The sequence below is a fragment of the Arabidopsis thaliana genome (assembly GCF_000001735.4).
Source record: "Arabidopsis thaliana chromosome 1 sequence".
Taxonomy (NCBI): domain Eukaryota; kingdom Viridiplantae; phylum Streptophyta; class Magnoliopsida; order Brassicales; family Brassicaceae; genus Arabidopsis; species Arabidopsis thaliana.
In genome coordinates, this window is record NC_003070.9 from 4846784 (window position 1) to 4864485 (window position 17702).

General features: G+C 37.3%; 8 protein-coding genes and 1 pseudogene across 11 annotated transcripts; 5 read left to right on the forward strand and 4 right to left on the reverse strand.

The window, feature by feature from the left end:
- Positions 1-378: 378 nt before the first annotated feature.
- Positions 379-2630, forward strand: AT1G14180 (RING/U-box superfamily protein). 2 transcript variants are annotated; one of them, NM_101283.6, is made up of 3 exons: positions 379-536; positions 876-1309; positions 1406-2630. In NM_101283.6, exons 2-3 carry the CDS (start codon positions 1045-1047, stop codon positions 2185-2187), a joined length of 1047 nt encoding a protein of 348 aa, NP_563938.5. In that variant the 5' UTR covers positions 379-536; positions 876-1044; the 3' UTR covers positions 2188-2630. The 2 variants fall into 2 exon arrangements, with proteins under 2 accessions (NP_563938.5, NP_973821.4); NM_202092.4 differs by having other exon boundaries at positions 1411-2422.
- A 26-nt stretch (positions 2631-2656) lies between these two features.
- Positions 2657-3109, reverse strand: SCRL28 (annotated as a pseudogene). The gene is made up of 2 exons: positions 2977-3109; positions 2657-2884 (listed from the first exon to the last, which is right to left on the reverse strand).
- A 224-nt stretch (positions 3110-3333) lies between these two features.
- Positions 3334-5313, forward strand: AT1G14185 (Glucose-methanol-choline (GMC) oxidoreductase family protein). The gene is made up of 2 exons (NM_101284.3): positions 3334-3555; positions 3646-5313. The coding sequence occupies exons 1-2, from the start codon at positions 3501-3503 to the stop codon at positions 5100-5102; spliced, it is 1512 nt and encodes a 503-aa protein (NP_563939.1). The 5' UTR covers positions 3334-3500; the 3' UTR covers positions 5103-5313.
- Positions 5314-5738: 425 nt separating this feature from the next.
- AT1G14190 (Glucose-methanol-choline (GMC) oxidoreductase family protein) lies at positions 5739-7524 on the forward strand (the record flags this gene model as incomplete). 2 transcript variants are annotated; one of them, NM_001332108.1, is made up of 2 exons in its annotated part: positions 5739-5921; positions 6011-7524. In NM_001332108.1, the coding sequence occupies 2 exons, from the start codon at positions 5867-5869 to the stop codon at positions 7522-7524; spliced, it is 1569 nt and encodes a 522-aa protein (NP_001321001.1). The 2 variants fall into 2 exon arrangements, with proteins under 2 accessions (NP_001321001.1, NP_172871.1); NM_101285.1 differs by lacking the exon at positions 5739-5921 and having other exon boundaries at positions 6019-7524.
- AT1G14200 (RING/U-box superfamily protein) lies at positions 7441-8504 on the reverse strand. Its single transcript, NM_101286.3, has one exon. It carries the CDS (start codon positions 8286-8288, stop codon positions 7749-7751), a length of 540 nt encoding a protein of 179 aa, NP_172872.1. The 5' UTR covers positions 8289-8504; the 3' UTR covers positions 7441-7748.
- Positions 8505-8749: 245 nt separating this feature from the next.
- Positions 8750-9979, forward strand: AT1G14205 (Ribosomal L18p/L5e family protein; the record flags this gene model as incomplete). Its single annotated transcript, NM_148464.3, has 4 exons — positions 8750-8898; positions 8994-9085; positions 9182-9334; positions 9827-9979. Exons 1-4 carry the CDS (start codon positions 8787-8789, stop codon positions 9977-9979), a joined length of 510 nt encoding a protein of 169 aa, NP_683305.3. The 5' UTR covers positions 8750-8786.
- A 15-nt stretch (positions 9980-9994) lies between these two features.
- AT1G14210 (Ribonuclease T2 family protein) lies at positions 9995-11192 on the reverse strand. Its single transcript, NM_101287.4, has 4 exons — positions 11057-11192; positions 10817-10972; positions 10478-10682; positions 9995-10399 (listed from the first exon to the last, which is right to left on the reverse strand). Exons 1-4 carry the CDS (start codon positions 11156-11158, stop codon positions 10119-10121), a joined length of 744 nt encoding a protein of 247 aa, NP_563940.1. The 5' UTR covers positions 11159-11192; the 3' UTR covers positions 9995-10118.
- Positions 11193-11666: 474 nt separating this feature from the next.
- Positions 11667-12878, reverse strand: AT1G14220 (Ribonuclease T2 family protein). Its single transcript, NM_101288.2, has 4 exons — positions 12711-12878; positions 12450-12605; positions 12172-12370; positions 11667-12082 (listed from the first exon to the last, which is right to left on the reverse strand). The coding sequence occupies exons 1-4, from the start codon at positions 12816-12818 to the stop codon at positions 11859-11861; spliced, it is 687 nt and encodes a 228-aa protein (NP_563941.1). The 5' UTR covers positions 12819-12878; the 3' UTR covers positions 11667-11858.
- A 1506-nt stretch (positions 12879-14384) lies between these two features.
- Positions 14385-17311, forward strand: AT1G14230 (GDA1/CD39 nucleoside phosphatase family protein). The gene is made up of 8 exons (NM_101289.5): positions 14385-15320; positions 15560-15672; positions 15805-15912; positions 16141-16183; positions 16287-16478; positions 16564-16661; positions 16762-16958; positions 17055-17311. Exons 1-8 carry the CDS (start codon positions 14714-14716, stop codon positions 17206-17208), a joined length of 1512 nt encoding a protein of 503 aa, NP_563942.1. The 5' UTR covers positions 14385-14713; the 3' UTR covers positions 17209-17311.
- The last annotated feature ends 391 nt before the right edge of the window (positions 17312-17702 follow it).

Consider the following 17702-nt stretch of genomic DNA (forward strand, 5'->3'; position numbering starts at 1 on the left):
CTAACGAGTGCCCAACTCTTCTAAATATGTGATCCTTCATTATTCCGACTAGATATATCAGTTGATTGCTCATTCATTATTAAGTGCATGGCACTTGATACCAAAAATGATATTCATGGTTTAGTGTAGGATTCAAAATTTGCATATTTGAACATAGTGTTGTATTAATTTTCTTTGACTCAAAATTCAACGAATTCATTTTTCATCCAAAATTAAATGCATTCCAACTTTTTAATTTTGTCAACAAATACATTCAAGTATTCAACTTACATTAATTACTGCTTTGCTTATAAAGAGTTACCTTTTTGGGACCTTTAAATTTAACTTCATAATAAAATTAAAAAAATATATATACATAAAAAACACAAAAGATAAAGTAAAGTTAGATAGACACAGTACAAGTAAAGAAGAAGCAGATTTCTCCCCTTTCCAAGAAATTAGGGTTTTTGGCTTCGATCGAATTTGCGGCAAGTAGGTTCAATTTCTTCCGACAACAGTCATCTTCTTCCTCATTTGTCTCTCCGAGTTTCGAAGCAGTAAGCTCTTTACTTTACTCATTTTTGTTGTCACTGGAAATTTCATAATGCATTGCAACGAAAATCTCTGGTACAGAATTTCGACAATGTGGGTTGTTCTTTTTCCTTGATAATCTTCTTCGTGAAGAAAAAAAGTATTTTGGAAACTAAAGTTCAGATCTTTGCTTGTCGTTTGATGAGTGAGAGATTGCTGGGTAGGTAGATTAATTCTATGAGTTTCCAGATTTGATTTTGTGAATTGGTTCTGTGTGGTGTTTATCTAGTAAGCTTTTTGTACAATGTGTAATGTTTGTTTGATGATTGAAAGTTTGAAACTTTGGTGCTATTTTGATTACTCAGGTGAGCTAAGCTAAAGAACAAGGAACAAAACCAAATTATGTGTTTGCGAGATCTGTCTCATAGTTTATGGAGTTGGAGAGGTGTTTAAGCTTGGTATTGAGAAGCTATACTGTTGTCAGCTTGAGGTGTTTTTAGCGAAAGGGTCTATCGAGTGAATAGAAGTTAAAGTATGGGTTCGCTCTGTTGTGTAGCTGCGAAGTCAGATAGATCAAATTCTACAAGTGGGGACTTTTCATTTGGCCTGCATGAGCCTTATTGGAGGACTAATACAAGTTTCTCTCCTCCTTCATCGAGATGGGACGTCCATGGATTAATGGATGGTATTAGCTGTTATGGATCTTCCACATCATCAAATGCTAATGTTCTTCGTAGTCCCGACCTTTCTCAAGCTCTTCATTGGACACCTAACGATTTTGAATCTGCTACAAGAAGAGGTTTGTTGCACTCAAATTCACATTCTCCTCTTTATGATATTTACATCTACGGAACTTGAACAGTGTATCTTTTTGTTTTTTCATTTCTCTATGCAGATCAGATTGTTAAGCAACTACCAGGTACATCAAGAAATGTCGGTATTGGTGACTCTGAACCTGGTCGTAACTCCTCAAGCCGGCGCTTTTTCTTGTCTAAGCCGGTTCATCCTATACTGCATCCTTCTGATAATGTTAGGGATACAGCATCTGATTCTGCGGATGCCTGCAGTTGGAGCAGCGGGACCCCAAGCAGCATTGATTCTGTGGATGTTCCTGAGCCAGTTCTTGATTGGAATAATAACTCTACCAAAGCACAACAAGTAGCAGCTTCAAGTACATTTAAATGCGGACTGTGTAACAGATACCTCTCGCAGAAATCTCCGTGGGGATCTCGGTCCATTGTAAGAAACCGAGACATGCCTGTCACAGGAGTGCTTTCATGTCAACATGTCTTTCACGTGGAATGTCTTGACCAATCAACTCCAAAGATTCAACGCAATGACCCACTGTGTCCAATATGCACCAAACAGGAAGGAGAACACTTCAAATCAAACAACATTGTCCCGAGGCTTAAACCGCTTTATGAAGATGGGCCATCTTCAAGACCATGGGGCTGTGCTCAGGCCGGTGACTGTGTTGAAAGTGCTGTCAATGTGCCCCCTAAAAACACCATGATGATGATAAACCGGAACCGGATAAGGAAAAGCCTCTCATTGAGAGGAAACTCAAGCAAAGATTTTTCAAGAAAAATGAAGAGAAGTAACTCAGTTGCCATGGAAAATCTGGCTAATCAAGTCTCGCTTGTTCATTCTAGAGGGAAAGAGAAAGTTTCATGGTAGCTGGAGGAAAAAAGCAGAGTGATCAAAACGTCGATTTTTCTGGCCTAGTTAAACATTTAACCTTTTGACAAGTATTGATCTTGGAAGACCAGTGAAGTACTGTAGAGTATTCATTTTGGAACATCTGTAAGCAAATTTGTTTAGAGCTTTGATGTTGTTATTCATCCTGTAATCATCTCTGTTGGAGACCATCTTGACCGGTTTATTATCCAATCTAGAAGGTTTTTTGGTTCGGATAATTCTCTGATTTTGTGGTCTCATAGAAGAACTTCAAGTTAGATTGAACAATTGAGCAAACAAAAATCAAGATCTACATACAAAAGTTGAAGTACTAGTCATGGTTTTATAGCTTATGCCATAATCGAAACTAATCTAATCAGAAAACACATTATACTGACTTTCTTACAACACCAAATACTCTCTTGATTATTTTCTAGATCATTATTAAAGACTTAGAGTTAAAGAGGTTTTGGTTTCTTAGCAATTGTTTCGACATCTGCATATGCGTTTGGGACGACCCAAGATGACAACAGGGTTATCAAAACATTCACAACGTAAGTTTTTCTTGTTTTCTCCTGGACTGCCTTTTTTATTCATCGCTTCTACGCACATTTTCTTCCGTTATTGCCACATTTGCCAGGGAATTCTCCTGTGAATTCACATACTCCTGCTTGCTCCACATGGATACTTTCCACCTCTATTGTTTTATGACAATGACAAGAAAGTTTTAAATTAATTGTAGAGAAACAATTTTAGATAAATTGATAAATGCAACAAGAGTTAAAATACCATTGATATTGTTCATAACGAAGAACATGAGAACACAAGAAACCATAAACAAAGTAGCCCATTTCATGATTTAGAAGAAAGAGGTTTTTGTTACTTGCATAAACTTATTGTTTGATTTGCTCTCGTGATAAGTATTTTGTTCGATCTCTAACAACACTTGGAAATTAAATATATTCAAGATAGGATAAGAATAGCTATTCTTATTACATTATGGGGAAGAATAAAAGAAAAAGAAAAAAGAGAGGTGGAGCCAAGTCAACTAGATCGACAAGATAGTGATTTGATTTTAGAAAAATTCAAATAATTATCCAACAAAGAGAGCATGAATCATGATCTCCAACCATATATGCGTTCATTATTGTAACAATTTTTTTTTGGAATTATTTATTCATTGACCACCTTCTCAGACCATGCGTTCCACGACACAAAATACTCACTTAGACCCACAACCTCTTCCATCAAACCAAACAATCCCTTTTCCTCAGACAAAACTTTGTCTCTGAATCTGAAAATCAAGATTAGACATGTCTCATTTTGTGTTTCTCTTTATTATTTCCATGTTCATTAATCTGTCACAAGGTATTAATAATGTAGACTATCTCCTTGTTTGAAAATACTATAGTTTATATGCAGTGAAGGTTTTCATTAACTGTTGTTTGACGTTTTCAGGAGCGCAAATGCCTTACATGACTACTGATCCGAAAGAAGTTTCCGGCAAGTCATTCGATTACATCGTTGTTGGAGGCGGAACTGCGGGGTGTTCCTTAGCTGCTACTCTGTCTGAGAAATACTCTGTTCTGGTCATTGAACGCGGTGGCTCGCCTTTTGGAGATCCATTAGTAGAAGATAAAAAGTACTATGGATACTCATTGATAAATACAGATGAATACTCATCCGTTGCGCAAAGTTTTACCTCCGTAGATGGAATCAAAAACCACAGAGGACGTGTTCTTGGAGGATCGAGCGCTATCAATGGCGGATTTTACAGCCGAGCTAGCGATGAGTTTGTGAAGAAAGCTGGTTGGGACAAGGATCTGGTTCAAGAATCTTATAAATGGGTTGAGTCTAAGGTTGTCTTCATGCCGGAGTTGACTCGATGGCAATCCATTGTGCAGTTCGGATTTCTTGAAGCAGGGTTTTATCCGTATAACGGATATAGTTTGGAGCACACGCAAGGGACAAAGATCGGTGGAAGCATATTTGATCAGTGTGGGAAAAGACATACATCTGCAGATCTTTTGGGATATGGTAAACCAAATTGCATCACTGTTCTTCTAAACGCAACGGTAAAGAGCATAATCTTTGATGCTAACAAGACTCGCGCAGTTGGAGTTAGGTTTATGGAGAGTGATGGGAACTCAAGTAAGAGCTACAAAGTTCATGTTGAGCAGCATAGAGGCGAGGTTATACTTGCGGCTGGGGCTTTAGGTAGTCCGCAGATTCTCCTCTTAAGCGGTATTGGACCCGAGAATCATCTCAATGATTTCGACATTCCTGTGATTGTCAATCTCAAAGAAGTCGGAAAACAAATGTCAGATAATCCAGCGATCTCTCTTCTCGTTGATAGATTCTCGCAAAACCTCACAGTCGATCCACCTCAAGTTGTAGCGATAACAGAAGGTTTTAAATTCATACTCCAATCCCTGGTTCTTCCAACTAACATTACCACAACAAGAACCGCTATATCAGCCAAAATCGCATTCCCTAAATCCAAAGGAAGACTCAAGCTTAACAACACTAACCCTAGGGAGAATCCGTCAGTGACGTTCAACTACTTGGAAAACAAGGCAGACCTTGACGCATGCCAAGAGATGGTTTTGCATCTTCAACACGTGGCTAGGTCAAAGACTGTGACGTTTTTCTTGGGGACACAAGCTCAGGATAAGCTAGTGGCAGGTGACGAAGAGCTTAAGAAGTTCTGCATAAAGAATGTGAGAACTTATTATCATTACCATGGGGGTTGCGTTGTGGGATCTGTCGTGAATGAGGAATATAAAGTGAATGGTGTGAAGCGTTTAAGAGTCGTTGATGGTTCAACGTTTGAAGAATCACCAGGAACAAACCCTATGGCAACAGTATTAATGCTGGGAAGATATCAAGGAATCAAGATACTCAAAGAACATTAGGAAAGGTTGTTTAGCCCTTAAAATATTTTGAACCAAAACGATGTAAATGCAAAAATGTTCATGAAAAAGATTTTAAACCAAAACGATGTAAAAATGTTCATTATAGTTTAAATCCAAATGAGAACTGAAATCCAAATGCTCGTATCTTGTAATATAGCTTTTGTTTCAAGGATTAGATGTTTGGTTTTAAATCTTCTCCATCGACCATTGGTATTAATGTCTCTTGAATGTGTATATTTCGTTTTGATACAGTCCACTACACATTGCTCTAGATTTTTCAGACAATGGTGGTCGTCTCTTTTCGTACTCTCTTATCATTATGAATTTCAGGTTGTTAGTTTTGGATCTTTTGGTTAAGGTTAATTTTTTTTTTTAACCATTATCAAAAAAGGTTAATTGTCCATTTTTCTAACTAATTTTGTTGCCTCGTCGTCCACTCAGATTTTTAGTTGGAACAAGAAAAGGTAAAAATCATAATTATCCAGGGCCATGACTTAAAGGCATGAATATATGATTATGCAAGGAAAATTTCATAATTATCCAACAAAGAGAGCATCATTGTCTCTAACCATGCGTTCCTTATTGTAACAAACTTTTTCAATATTATTTATTTGTTGACTACCTTCTCAGATCATTATGTCTACACTCTCATTGCTTTAAGAGACACAAAATCATCACCTAGACTCACAACCTCTTCCATTAAACCAAACAATCCCTTTTAATCAGACAAAACTCTGTCTCTCAATCTCAAAATCAAGATTGACATGTCTCGTTTTGTGCTTCTCTTTATCATTTCCACATTCATTAATCTGTCACAAGGTATTAATGTAGAGTATCTTCTTGTTTGAAACAAATATATTATATATGTGCAATAAGGTTTTTCATTAGATGTTGTTTGATGTTTTCAGGAGCGCAAATGCCTTACATGACCACAGATGCTAAAGAAGTTTCCGGCAAGTCATTCGATTACATCGTTGTAGGTGGCGGAACTGCGGGATGCTCCTTAGCCGCAACTCTATCTGAGAAATACTCTGTTCTTGTCATTGAACGTGGTGGCTCACCTTTTGGTGATCCTTTAGTAGAGGAAAGAAAGTACTTTGGATACTCATTGCTAAATACAGATGAATACTCATCTGTTGCGCAAAGTTTTACCTCTGTAGATGGAATCGAAAACTACAGAGGACGCGTTCTTGGAGGATCGAGCGCTATAAATGGCGGATTTTACAGCCGAGCAAGCGATGAGTTTGTGAAGAAAGCTGGATGGGACAAGGGTCTGGTTCAAGAATCTTATAAATGGGTTGAGTCTAAGGTTGTTTTCATGCCAGAACTGACTCAATGGCAATCTGTTGTGCAATTCGGGTTTCTTGAAGCCGGGTTTTATCCATATAACGGATATAGTTTGGAGCACACGCAAGGGACAAAAATCGGTGGAAGCATATACGATCAGTGTGGGAAAAGACATACATCTGCAGATCTTTTGGGATTTGGTAAACCAAATTGTATAACTGTTCTTTTAAACACAACGGTAAAGAGCATAATCTTTGATAGTAGTAATAAGACTCGTGCGGTTGGAGTTAGGTTTATGGAGAGTGATGGGAACTCAAGTAAGAGCTACAAAGTTCATGTTGAGCAGCATAGAGGCGAGGTTATACTCGCGGCTGGGGCTTTAGGTAGTCCGCAGATTCTTCTCTTAAGCGGTATTGGACCCGAGAATCATCTAAAGGATTTCGACATTCCTGTGATTGTCAATCTCAAAGAAGTCGGAAGAAAAATGTCGGATAATCCAGCGATCTCTCTTCTTGTTGATAGATTCTCGCAAAACCGCACACTCGAGCCACCTCAAGTTGCAGCAATAGCAGAAGGTTACAAATTCATACTCGAATCCGAGGTTCTCCCAACTGACATTACCACAACAAGAATCTCTATAGCAGCCAAAATCGCATTCCCTAAATCCAAAGGAAGGCTCAAGCTTAACAGCACTAACCCTAGGGAGAATCCGTCAGTGAAATTCAACTACTTGGAAAACAAGGCAGACCTCGACGCATGCCTAGAGATGGTTCTGCATCTTCAACATGTAGCGAGGTCTGAGACTGTCACGTTCTTCTTGGGGACACAAGCTCATGATAAGCTTGTGGCGGGTGACGAAGAGCTTAAAAGCTTCTGCATAAAGAATGTTAGAACTTATTATCATTACCATGGTGGTTGCGTTGTTGGATCTGTTGTGGACGAGGAGTATAAAGTGAATGGTGTTAAGCGTTTAAGAGTTGTTGATGGTTCAACGTTTGAAGAATCACCAGGAACAAACCCTATGGCTACTGTTTTAATGCTGGGAAGATATCAAGGAATCAAAATACTCAAAGAACGAGAAGAGCAAGAAGATACATTTCTTAGCCCTCAAGGTAGCCCACAACCACAGCCATAACACATTGAAATCTTTGTTTCTGTTGTAGTTTGCTTCAATGAGAAAGAATCAAGTTGCTGATTAATACTTACAACTTAAGCAACCAATTTTATTGAATTCGAAATTGATTTCAGTAAACGAAAACGAAACTATACAAAACATTCTAGCAAACCTAAACCTAAACCTAGCCCCATGTTGCATCTTGAGGGTTCGAGTCACTTTTAACTTCTTCTTCCTCCGTCTTCTTAGTTTCTTCTGTCGCCGGCGTTAATGGAGAAACCAATCCAAATCCCAATCTTCTTCTCTTCTTCAACTTCTTCAACAGGCATCTCATACCTACACATAGGACACGTGGCGTGCCTCCCTAACCACTCCTCCACACACTTTGAGTGAAACTTATGTTTACAAGGCATCTCCGCCGCCACGTCACCTTTAGACCACTCATCCAAACAAATCGCGCAAGAACCACCATATTTCTCCTTATCTTCTCCGATCACGACACGTGGCATATTCTCCACTTCTGACTTCAACGCCGGCGACCTCCCTTGTTTTCCACCGTCGCTAAAGAAATCGTCGAGTCCCGATCGCGATCCGATCATCACGAACCTTGGACTCAACGGATCTCCCCGTCTCGTTGTTTGATCGGTAGATCCTTGGTCATCATCGTCTTCTCTGGCGGCTAAAGCTACAATCACCGGCAAAAATCGAGAGAGACCATCACCTCTTCCTTGTATAATTCTCTCGAACATAGAAGAAAACTCAACGAAATCATTCTCAGAAGACATCACGCTAGTACCCAAAACAAAGAGAAAAAAACCGAGACTTTTTTGTTAAGAACAGAGAAAAGGAGCGAACTTTCTTGGAGAAAAATCTCTTAAGAAGAAGAAGAAGAAAAGTCGAAAGATAAGACAATTGAAATTGGAGAAGATAGTGTTTGAGATTATATATGTTAGCAGAAGATTACAGTAGTTTCATGAAAAGAAAGTTGCAGAAGACTCTAGAACCATTGACGACGCTTAAGACTTTCCATTTATTTTTAGTTTCTTTTAAAAACAATTTAGTATTTATTATTTAAAAACCTTATCCTCTTTCATAAAGGACAAAAAGGAAATAGATAATTACGCTGTGAGAAATTTTGCATAAAGGTACGAACATTTATAATTTTATTTACAAAGTTCCAGTTTTTTTGGAGTGTTGATAAAACCCCCAGAGATTATTCCTGCACAGAAGGTGTTTGATTAAATTCCGCTGAGGGTAATGTTCTGACTTTCGATGCTTTACGAATGATACTTGGCATGGCTGCTTTGACTTCTCTTTCTACTGTTCAGTTTAGAGTCTCTGACATTCTCGGAACTCGTTTGAAACCTTATCCCCAGTTTCCAATTCGAATAACAAGTGAGTGGTATAATTCGTCTTACTCTGTTCTTCTTCCATGTTTATTATCCTCTGTTTCGCTTACTTGGTTCATGATTTTTCGACCCTTTTATCAGCTATGTCTGTAGTAAAGCCGTTTGTGATTGAAGCGAGAGGGAACACTCGAGTGGAGAGTCCGAAAACTAGGAACAGGAGGAGCAGGAAGAAGGTAGCTTTCTAGAAGTGCTTTCATATAATAATGCACAAAAGTTTGAATTTTTTTTGCCGAACTTGTTAATAAGTATTTTCTTTCATTTTGAAACAGTTTACTGGAACACAAACAAAACCAAGACTTTCAGTGTTCTGTTCAGATAAACAACTCTATGCTATGTTGGTTGATGACTTTAACAAAAAGTGTTTGTTCTACGCTAGTACATTGCAGAAGTCCATTCGCGGAGATCCTCCATGTACTGTCATTGTAAGTTTAGCCACCAGAAAATCTTGAATCTGTTGTGTCTCTTGAAAAATCTTCAAACTTTGATAAGAGTGTAGCGCCGCGTAAGCAGCATTTAATCAGAGTTTGCTTTGTTGGTTACGCGGTTTACAGTATTGGTGGCATTGTCTTTGCTTCACTCTTGAACTTTGATAAGAGTTTAGCCGGTTAAGTAACATTTAGTTGGAGTTTGTTTTGATATCTACACGGTTTATTGTATAGGTGGCATTGTCTTTGCTTCATTGGTCATCAGTTGTTTCACAAATTTTCTGTCTTGATTGAGAGAATGGTTGGATTTCATAGAGGTGACGGCATCGAGTTCCAGGGTTAGATAGAAGAGACTAGTCTAGTTGAAGTTGTTGCTTGTTATATTTGCAGTTACATTTTTACAATGTAATAAGAATTCAGGGTCAAGGAAACTCGATCTTGAACAATGGTTTTCCCTCTTGGTCTCATTACATGTTTAATGTATTTCAGGAAGCAGCTAAACGGGTTGGAGAAGAGCTCATTAAGGCTTCTATTGACCTCAAGATTAACGAGATATCGTCTTATGATCGAAATGGAAATAAACGAGGCGAAAGAATGCAAGCCTTTGAAATTGCAATTGCGCAACACGGGTTCTTACCGTAGTAGGTATAACTCTTAGCTCAAAGCCTCAAAGACTCATCACATTCATTTTAGTTATAGAACTCAAAGACTCATCACATTCGTCAAACTTATAGAAGCTTCACCTGCATTCTCTTATTGAAACACAAAAAAACTCTTTTTTTTAGGTAGTTGAAACAGAGGACATCACACTTAGAGACTCATTAAGAGAATCTCTCTCAGGAAGACTTGGAAACTTGATCTTGGAAGCACATGATTTATCCGGAACATACGGGCATTCCACAAACTCTTTTGCGTAATTATCAAGACATATATAGATCTGGAAAAGCTGCTTATTCCCCTTTACATCTTCATTGCATTCGATACCCGGTGCAAATCCGATCGCGCATTTGATCGCATTTTTGATCTCGTCCAAACTGTAAAACCCATCATTTGGTTTAATACCTACACAAAAACAAACAATGATCAATCTGCATAATTGTTTCCACAGGTTTATCTTCTTTTTCAAAATCTTTTATGTACCTTTTTGTATAAGGATGTTGAGGAGATGGACTTTGTGTTTGAATTTGAGATTGGTACGGAAGTAAGAGTGTTGGTCGAAGATAGATTGGACACAGGTGCCATGCTTATTCCACTCGTGTTCCCATAGATTTGTCTCGTTACTTGGACATGCCCACACTCCCCACTCTGTCCATTTCTTTTCCATTTGGCAGACTAGATCTGATATCTGTTGTTTTTCCGAAATTCAGATGCTTTACAAGAATAAATTTGTATAATAGCTTCACTTATTCTAGTTTCAGAGTCGGAAGATTTCAACAAAACATATCAGTTAGATACTAATAGAGATAGATCTATGTTAACCTTGGAGATATCGAAGAGATTGGTTTGGTCGCAAAACGCAGGCCAAGTGCCATTGTTGAACTGAGGCCAGAGTCCATGGATGATAAAATCCGACGCTGTGTTGCCTTTCGTTGGAGGGCAACATCCTTTTTGGCTATCGCATATTGCTCCTGGCCACTGCATCATATAACGAGGTATAAAAATACGGTAAGATGTGTGTATATATACATATATGTATGTAAGTGTTGTTGGAAACATTACGTAGTTGACCCAGTAGAAGAAATTGAAGTCTGGTTCTGTTTGAGACGAAGACACGACAAGGCTCTGTAAAATTAACAAGCTTACGATGATGATTCCTCTCATGTGTTTTGCTCTCTGTGTTTCTTGATTATTTTTTGTTTCCTTGAATTTATTTCCCAATCTATATGTAAAAAGGGAAAGGTACCTCACAATCAATTGTTTCCAAAAATGAATATATAAAGAATATTTTCTTAATTTGTTTATTAATTTATTATTCTCAACTTGGTTCTCCACTTGTCTAAAAAAATATAGGCAACCTTAATGATTACGCTGCGTCATTAATTCTCTTTGTGAAACTTAATCGGATGGACTTTTGTAACAGATAAATGCCATGCAACAATGCTCTTGGTAACATTGGCTTGAACTGGGATCCGATAATGCCCTCAAAAGGAGATTAAACGATTCTACTACATTCCGATTATTGTTTCTATAATACTAAACTAAATAATACTTTAGCACATTATTAAAAAACTATTGTACCGTGACTGACCAAATTCTGTTAAACTTATGCATTAGCCATTAGGGCTGAAGTTTTATGAAACGTATGATGCATTAGGAATTTTACCAATATACGAAGGTTTATCTTATTTGAATTTTAGATTTTAGAATCCCCATGAATTTGGTTTGGACTCTAAAAAGGAGAAGAGAAGTTACAAAAGATAACAAGATAAGAGACACATAAATACATAATTAAGACTTTTAGCAAAAATACATAATTAAGATCTACCATAACAACGAAACTGAAAACACGTAAAGATATAAATTAGAACTTAGAAAACTGGATTTGAGATGGACAGCTTCCTCTAGGCAAAACTGGACATTCGATAAACTCAGTTCCTGACGTATCAACACAAATATAGATCTGATGAAGCTGGGCATTACGCTCCGGATCTTTGTTACATTCTATTCCTGGCGTAAATCCAATTCCATCTTTTATCGCGTTGGTGATCTTATCCAGATTGTAGAATCCATCATCCGGATTAATTCCTACATTTACGAAAAGAAAATGGTCACTGGTGAGTTTAAAATGTACACATGAATAGTACATTTATATAGTGATTTATTAGTGTATATACCGGAGTTTTTGAGGATTTGGAGGAGATTTGCTTTTTGTTTGAGTTTAAGAGCATTTTCAAAGTACTCATGTTGGTCCATTACGGATTCGGAGCATGTACCGTGTTTCTCCCATTCGTGTTCCCAAAAGTTGAACCCTTCGTTGCTTGGACATGATAGTGTTGGCCAATTCTTTTTCAAACTACTTACGAGATCCGATATCTATACATTCATATACATGATAGCTAATAATCGTTGTTTAAGAATTAGAAGAAAAAATTACACTATCAATTATATATACCTGAGATCTATCAAATTGGCTATCGGGATCACAATTTGATGGCCATGAACCACCGTTATAATTAGGCCATAGACCGTGGATACCAAAATCTGCAGCGGGTTTACCGGATGTTGGATAGCAACAAGCACGCGATGTATCGCAATAGGCTCCAGGCCACTGCAGCAAATTCATAAAATTTCACATTCAGTTTATATATGTACTTTGTCAAAAAGAATGAATAAAATGATTACTGGATCTTAGTTTAAACCAGAATATATATACCTGAAGAACGAAGTAGAAGAAATCAAAGTCTTCTTGAGGACGTGAAACGAAAAGACCTTGAAACACTAGAAGCTTGAGGAGAACGTTAACACAACCCTTTGCTCCCATCTTTCTTCTCTTCTTTTCTGCGATTGCATGATTAAGACGTTTCGGTTTCAAAATTTATAGACAGATAAAAATGCCATTTCCCTTGTAATACCATTTTTAATTAGTTATTCATCTACGTGATTAGTTAAGAGATTGGCATATTCTCTTAAGTAATTCATTTCATATTTCCGACCTTATTGAAAAGTCATTTTTGTACGTTTTACAAGTAGACAGTAAACTCAATCTCAGAATTTAGTAAACTGATTGTTAGAAGTTTTTTTATTTTATTTGGTAGCCCTTCATTACGCGCAATTGTCACTATATATGTCACAATTTTTAATTAAAAAAAAATAGTTAAACATGTAGACTAGTTTTTGAGAAACTTTATGATTACAAGATTGTTAATTTACACTATGTTAGAGGACTTTTATATCCCATACCGCAATTGCATGGTATCCAAAGGATCGCAGACCAACTATCACTTAACTAAAAATATAAAAGGACCAAGTCGATCGGCAAATCGATCCGAGTGGAGATTAAACAAAAAAGGATTGACTTGAAAATATTTCCAAGGGATATCCATTTCTATGCTTAACTAATTTTAAAATATGGGAAGGAATTATAGTATCAACGTACGTTACAACTTACAACATGTGAGCACGTGACCCAAGCTTCAAGAAAATCTCAAATATTTTATTTATTTATTTTTCTAATAAAAATGTTAATATTTCATTAGAAAATGAAAAAGTTAGGAATTACAAGAATGTAAAACCTATACTTTGGTCTCATAGCAAAAAAGAATAAAAAACATGGAAGCAAATATCAATCGGTCCATCGACATCAACAAAAACAGTTAAGCTTTTGAAAACAATGAATCGATACAACAATTTTAATGAATCGCATATAAGACACCTCAAAGAGGAAGATAATGCTGTCAAACGGCAAAGGTCGAAACAATGAAAACCCAAGTGGATGGAAGCCTTTCACCGGTAGGCCGAGAACACTGAGCCGTCAACGGCGAAACACACATAGCACACGAAAATCTCAAATATAACCAACTAATGTACATTTTAACATGGAATTATGAATTATATGCTAATTAATGCTTTGTTAAGGATCCATCCATATTCCATAGCTTAGCAAAAAAGGATCCACCCACGATTAGCGTTAAACTTAAACTTAAACATGTCTTATAGTAACACTTTAACAGAAATAAGCAAACATCATATAAAAGAGCTAGAACATAGAAAATTAATCAATAATGAAGGAGAAGGAAGGTACGTGGAATTATAATTTAATTAGGAAGCACTACTAATCCACTTCCCGATGATATGTACTGATCCTGGTCGTGGTTTAACAGCTAGGTTTGGTCAACCAAGCCAATGTAATAAGGTTTGATTTGATTATTTTTGTTGATTTTTGATTTGATTTGATACCTAACTGAATCCAAAGTTTAGTAGTTTACCATCCATGAGGTTACTTGGATTAAACATAATGTTGACTGTAAACCGGTCCGGTTCATGAAAGAAAGACTTGATACGTTAAAACCGGAGTCACCCTGTATCGGTCAGAAGGACCCGGAAATCAAATGGTTTTGAATGTGACCCGAAACAACCCAAACCCGACCCGGTCCGAATTTGTGAGGAATAGGTGTGTAATTTGTAAAAAGGCGCTCCCAATTTTCTTCTCCACTACGAAAACGGAGACTGAGAGCAGCAGCGACGAGCTTCATCGGCCGTCGTCTCCGACCTCACTCGCGATCTCCGATTACAAAAATTAGATCCTCGATTAAGAATTCGAAACATCAAAATTTCATCAACAAAAAAAAATCAGTTACTGGATTTACGTTTCGTTTGCGTCACAGATCAGATCTCCATGATCCCTTATCCGCTTTCGTTGCGGTTCCTTAAACCTTGATGCAACGGTCTAATGCTCGTTCCAGGTCGAATATCAATTCAGATATGGTAGATCCTCCCGAGGTTCAGACTTCACCTGGCAACCACCGATCATCGCCGTCCACCGCCGCCAAACCCAAGTCGAAACGAACAAAATCGATTATCTTCGTAATCGTCGCTTGTGTAACTATTGCCTTGGGTTTATTATTCATTGGCTATTCAATTTTACGCTCCGGAAGGAATCGGAGAGTTTCACTTCACTACAGCGTCATTATCGATGGTGGGAGTTCAGGGACCCGAGTTCATGTGTTCGGGTACCGGATTGAATCCGGTAAACCGGTTTTCGATTTCGGAGAGGAGAATTACGCTAGTTTGAAGTTGAGTCCTGGATTGTCTGCGTATGCTGATAATCCGGAGGGAGTGAGTGAGTCAGTGACGGAGCTTGTGGAATTCGCTAAGAAGAGAGTTCATAAGGGGAAGTTGAAGAAGAGTGATATTAGGTTAATGGCTACTGCTGGAATGAGATTGCTTGAATTGCCTGTTCAAGAACAGATTCTTGATGTTACTAGAAGAGTTCTTAGATCTTCTGGGTTTGATTTTCGAGACGAATGGGCTTCTGTTATCTCTGGTTAGTTCTTGGAACTTCAGTTGTTGTTTAAGACTAGGGAATCTTAGGGTGATCATTGACCTCTACATTGTGGAAGTAAAAGATAGGATTGGAGTGGTGTGGATTTATGTTGCAATGATACTTTTGATGAAAGTTTCATTTTTTGTTATATAGTAGCTTAGTTGAGTGCTAGTAAAATAAATGAGATCCATTGGCTATTGTTGGTGTTATAATTACTAGAAATCTTGGAAAATTTTCAGGATCTGATGAAGGTGTATATGCTTGGGTTGTTGCTAATCATGCGCTCGGTTCGCTTGGAGGTGAACCTTTAAAAACAACGGGAATTGTTGAACTCGGTGGGGCTTCTGCCCAGGTTTTATCTCTTGTCAAATCTGTTATTGATAAGAAAATATGCGTATGATGCCATTTATCAGGTTTAGGATAAACCTTTACTTGTATGGTAATAGATTAATTGTGAGTGATGACTGTTTATTCATTCGTTTAGGTTACATTTGTGTCAACTGAGCTTGTGCCTTCTGAGTTCTCGCGTACGTTAGCCTATGGAAATGTCTCATACAATCTCTACAGTCACAGCTTCCTCGATTTTGGACAGGTAACTCATGAGAGCAGAGTTTTTTTTTTCTCTTTGAGAAGTTTTGTTCTTGGTTGGCCCTTTTCTGAAGTTTGGTGTTTGGAAACTTAATGTAGTTTTGTCCCTATTTACTACTTAGTGATCTCTGATTTTCTAAGATTCCTCAAGATTGTAGACCGTGTTACCAAAAGAAATGATTTTTGTCCATACTAATTTTCAAAAAGCTATTAATTTTAGTCGCCTCTGCAGGATGCAGCACAAGAAAAGTTATCGGAATCACTATACAACTCAGGTTAATTTTTGACAAATCCTTAAAATAATTGCTCTTTGGAGTTCAAGCAGTTGAAATAAACTTCTCTTCCCTCAAAACTCATACAGTGTTTCAATCCTAGCAGCTGCAAACTCTACAGGGGAAGGAATAGTTCCTGACCCTTGTATTCCTAAAGGGTATATCCTTGAAACAAATTTACAAAAGGACTTACCTGGATTCTTGGCTGATAAAGGCAAATTTACAGCCACCCTTCAAGCTGCTGGTAATTTCTCAGAGTGTCGATCTGCTGCATTTGCCATGTTGCAGGAAGAAAAAGGTAAGAGCATCATTGTTGGTATAGGTGAATATCGTTCCTGTGTACAATTTTCTTATGGGTGCAGTTTTGGCACTTTTGTATACAGGGAAATGTACTTATAAGCGTTGTTCTATTGGATCAATATTCACACCTAATCTTCAAGGAAGTTTTTTGGCTACAGAGAATTTCTTCCACACATCCAAGGTATATAATCCTTTCAATTTCATGTTGGTCGATGCCAAGATTCCGTCAGAATGTGAGGAGAATTGTTTGAACATTGGTCTTTAATTTCTGTCTGGATCAGTTCTTTGGGTTGGGAGAAAAAGAGTGGCTGTCTGAAATGATTTTGGCCGGAAAGAGATTCTGTGGAGAAGAATGGTCAAAATTGAAAGTGAAATATCCAACATTTAAGGACGAGAATTTGCTTCGGTATTGCTTCTCATCAGCATATATTATCTCAATGCTTCATGATAGTCTTGGTGTTGCTCTTGATGATGAAAGGTAAATGTTATTGCACAAGTTCAAGATCAATCAATGTTGGTTTTCTGTGACAAAGATATAAACAAAAAGTCGAACCTATGCTTGTTTTGTCTACAGAATCAAGTATGCAAGTAAAGCAGGAGAAGAAGACATACCACTAGATTGGGCATTGGGTGCTTTTATCCTTAATACTGCCACAGCCACTTTTGATTACAGTGGTAAATCTAGAAAAATTCTTGACTTGAGTAATGTAGCCAAATACAAAATATGACATTTGTTACTATATAAAACAAAATTGTTTCAGATAAAACAAGTAAATTATTAATCATGTATATGTATTTACGTCAACTCGTGTTTGGAGCTTCAGTCTTCATAAATCTCTTTTTGTGAATTAGTTAGCTACTATAAAAAAATTAAAGACCAATTTGAATTAGCTTGTGTGAAAATGAAAATGTTTAGGAAGCTCAGTCCATGAAGCTATCTGTGTTGAAGTGTATTACAATAATTTCTCAACAATCAATGAGACAAGATCAAGAACCGTTTATCTGCAATAACTTCTCAACATCAATGAGGGACAAGATCAAGAGACGATTGTGATGGAGAAAGAAAGTCAAGACAATTATGATGTGATTTACACTGTCAACACGTGTATCATATACTGTAGTCCTCGATAAAATTAATACTATAAAGATTACAGACCGATTTAAAATTCATTACCACGATATGCATGAGGACAACTATTTGATAGTTTTTTTTTTTATTTTT

Excerpts from the sequence above, each read along its gene's own strand:
- AT1G14180 (NM_101283.6), top strand. The coding sequence starts at position 1,045 with ATGGGTTCGCTCTGTTGTGTAGCTGCGAAGTCAGATAGATCAAATTCT. Across the intron at positions 1,310-1,405 it reads TGAATCTGCTACAAGAAGAG|ATCAGATTGTTAAGCAACTA; the intron begins GTTTGTTGCACT and ends TTCTCTATGCAG.
- AT1G14185 (NM_101284.3), top strand. The coding sequence starts at position 3,501 with ATGTCTCATTTTGTGTTTCTCTTTATTATTTCCATGTTCATTAATCTG. Across the intron at positions 3,556-3,645 it reads GTTCATTAATCTGTCACAAG|GAGCGCAAATGCCTTACATG; the intron begins GTATTAATAATG and ends TGACGTTTTCAG.
- AT1G14200 (NM_101286.3), bottom strand. The coding sequence starts at position 8,288 with ATGTCTTCTGAGAATGATTTCGTTGAGTTTTCTTCTATGTTCGAGAGA.
- AT1G14210 (NM_101287.4), bottom strand. The coding sequence starts at position 11,158 with ATGAGAGGAATCATCATCGTAAGCTTGTTAATTTTACAGAGCCTTGTC. Across the intron at positions 10,973-11,056 it reads TCTTCTACTGGGTCAACTAC|TGGCCAGGAGCAATATGCGA; the intron begins GTAATGTTTCCA and ends TATATGATGCAG. Across the intron at positions 10,683-10,816 it reads ATCTCTTCGATATCTCCAAG|ATATCAGATCTAGTCTGCCA; the intron begins GTTAACATAGAT and ends GAAAAACAACAG.
- AT1G14220 (NM_101288.2), bottom strand. The coding sequence starts at position 12,818 with ATGGGAGCAAAGGGTTGTGTTAACGTTCTCCTCAAGCTTCTAGTGTTT. Across the intron at positions 12,606-12,710 it reads TCTTCTACTTCGTTCTTCAG|TGGCCTGGAGCCTATTGCGA; the intron begins GTATATATATTC and ends AATTTGCTGCAG. Across the intron at positions 12,083-12,171 it reads CCAAATCCTCAAAAACTCCG|GAATTAATCCGGATGATGGA; the intron begins GTATATACACTA and ends TCGTAAATGTAG.
- AT1G14230 (NM_101289.5), top strand. The coding sequence starts at position 14,714 with ATGCAACGGTCTAATGCTCGTTCCAGGTCGAATATCAATTCAGATATG. Across the intron at positions 15,673-15,804 it reads TCGGTGGGGCTTCTGCCCAG|GTTACATTTGTGTCAACTGA; the intron begins GTTTTATCTCTT and ends TCATTCGTTTAG. Across the intron at positions 16,479-16,563 it reads CATGTTGCAGGAAGAAAAAG|GGAAATGTACTTATAAGCGT; the intron begins GTAAGAGCATCA and ends TTTTGTATACAG.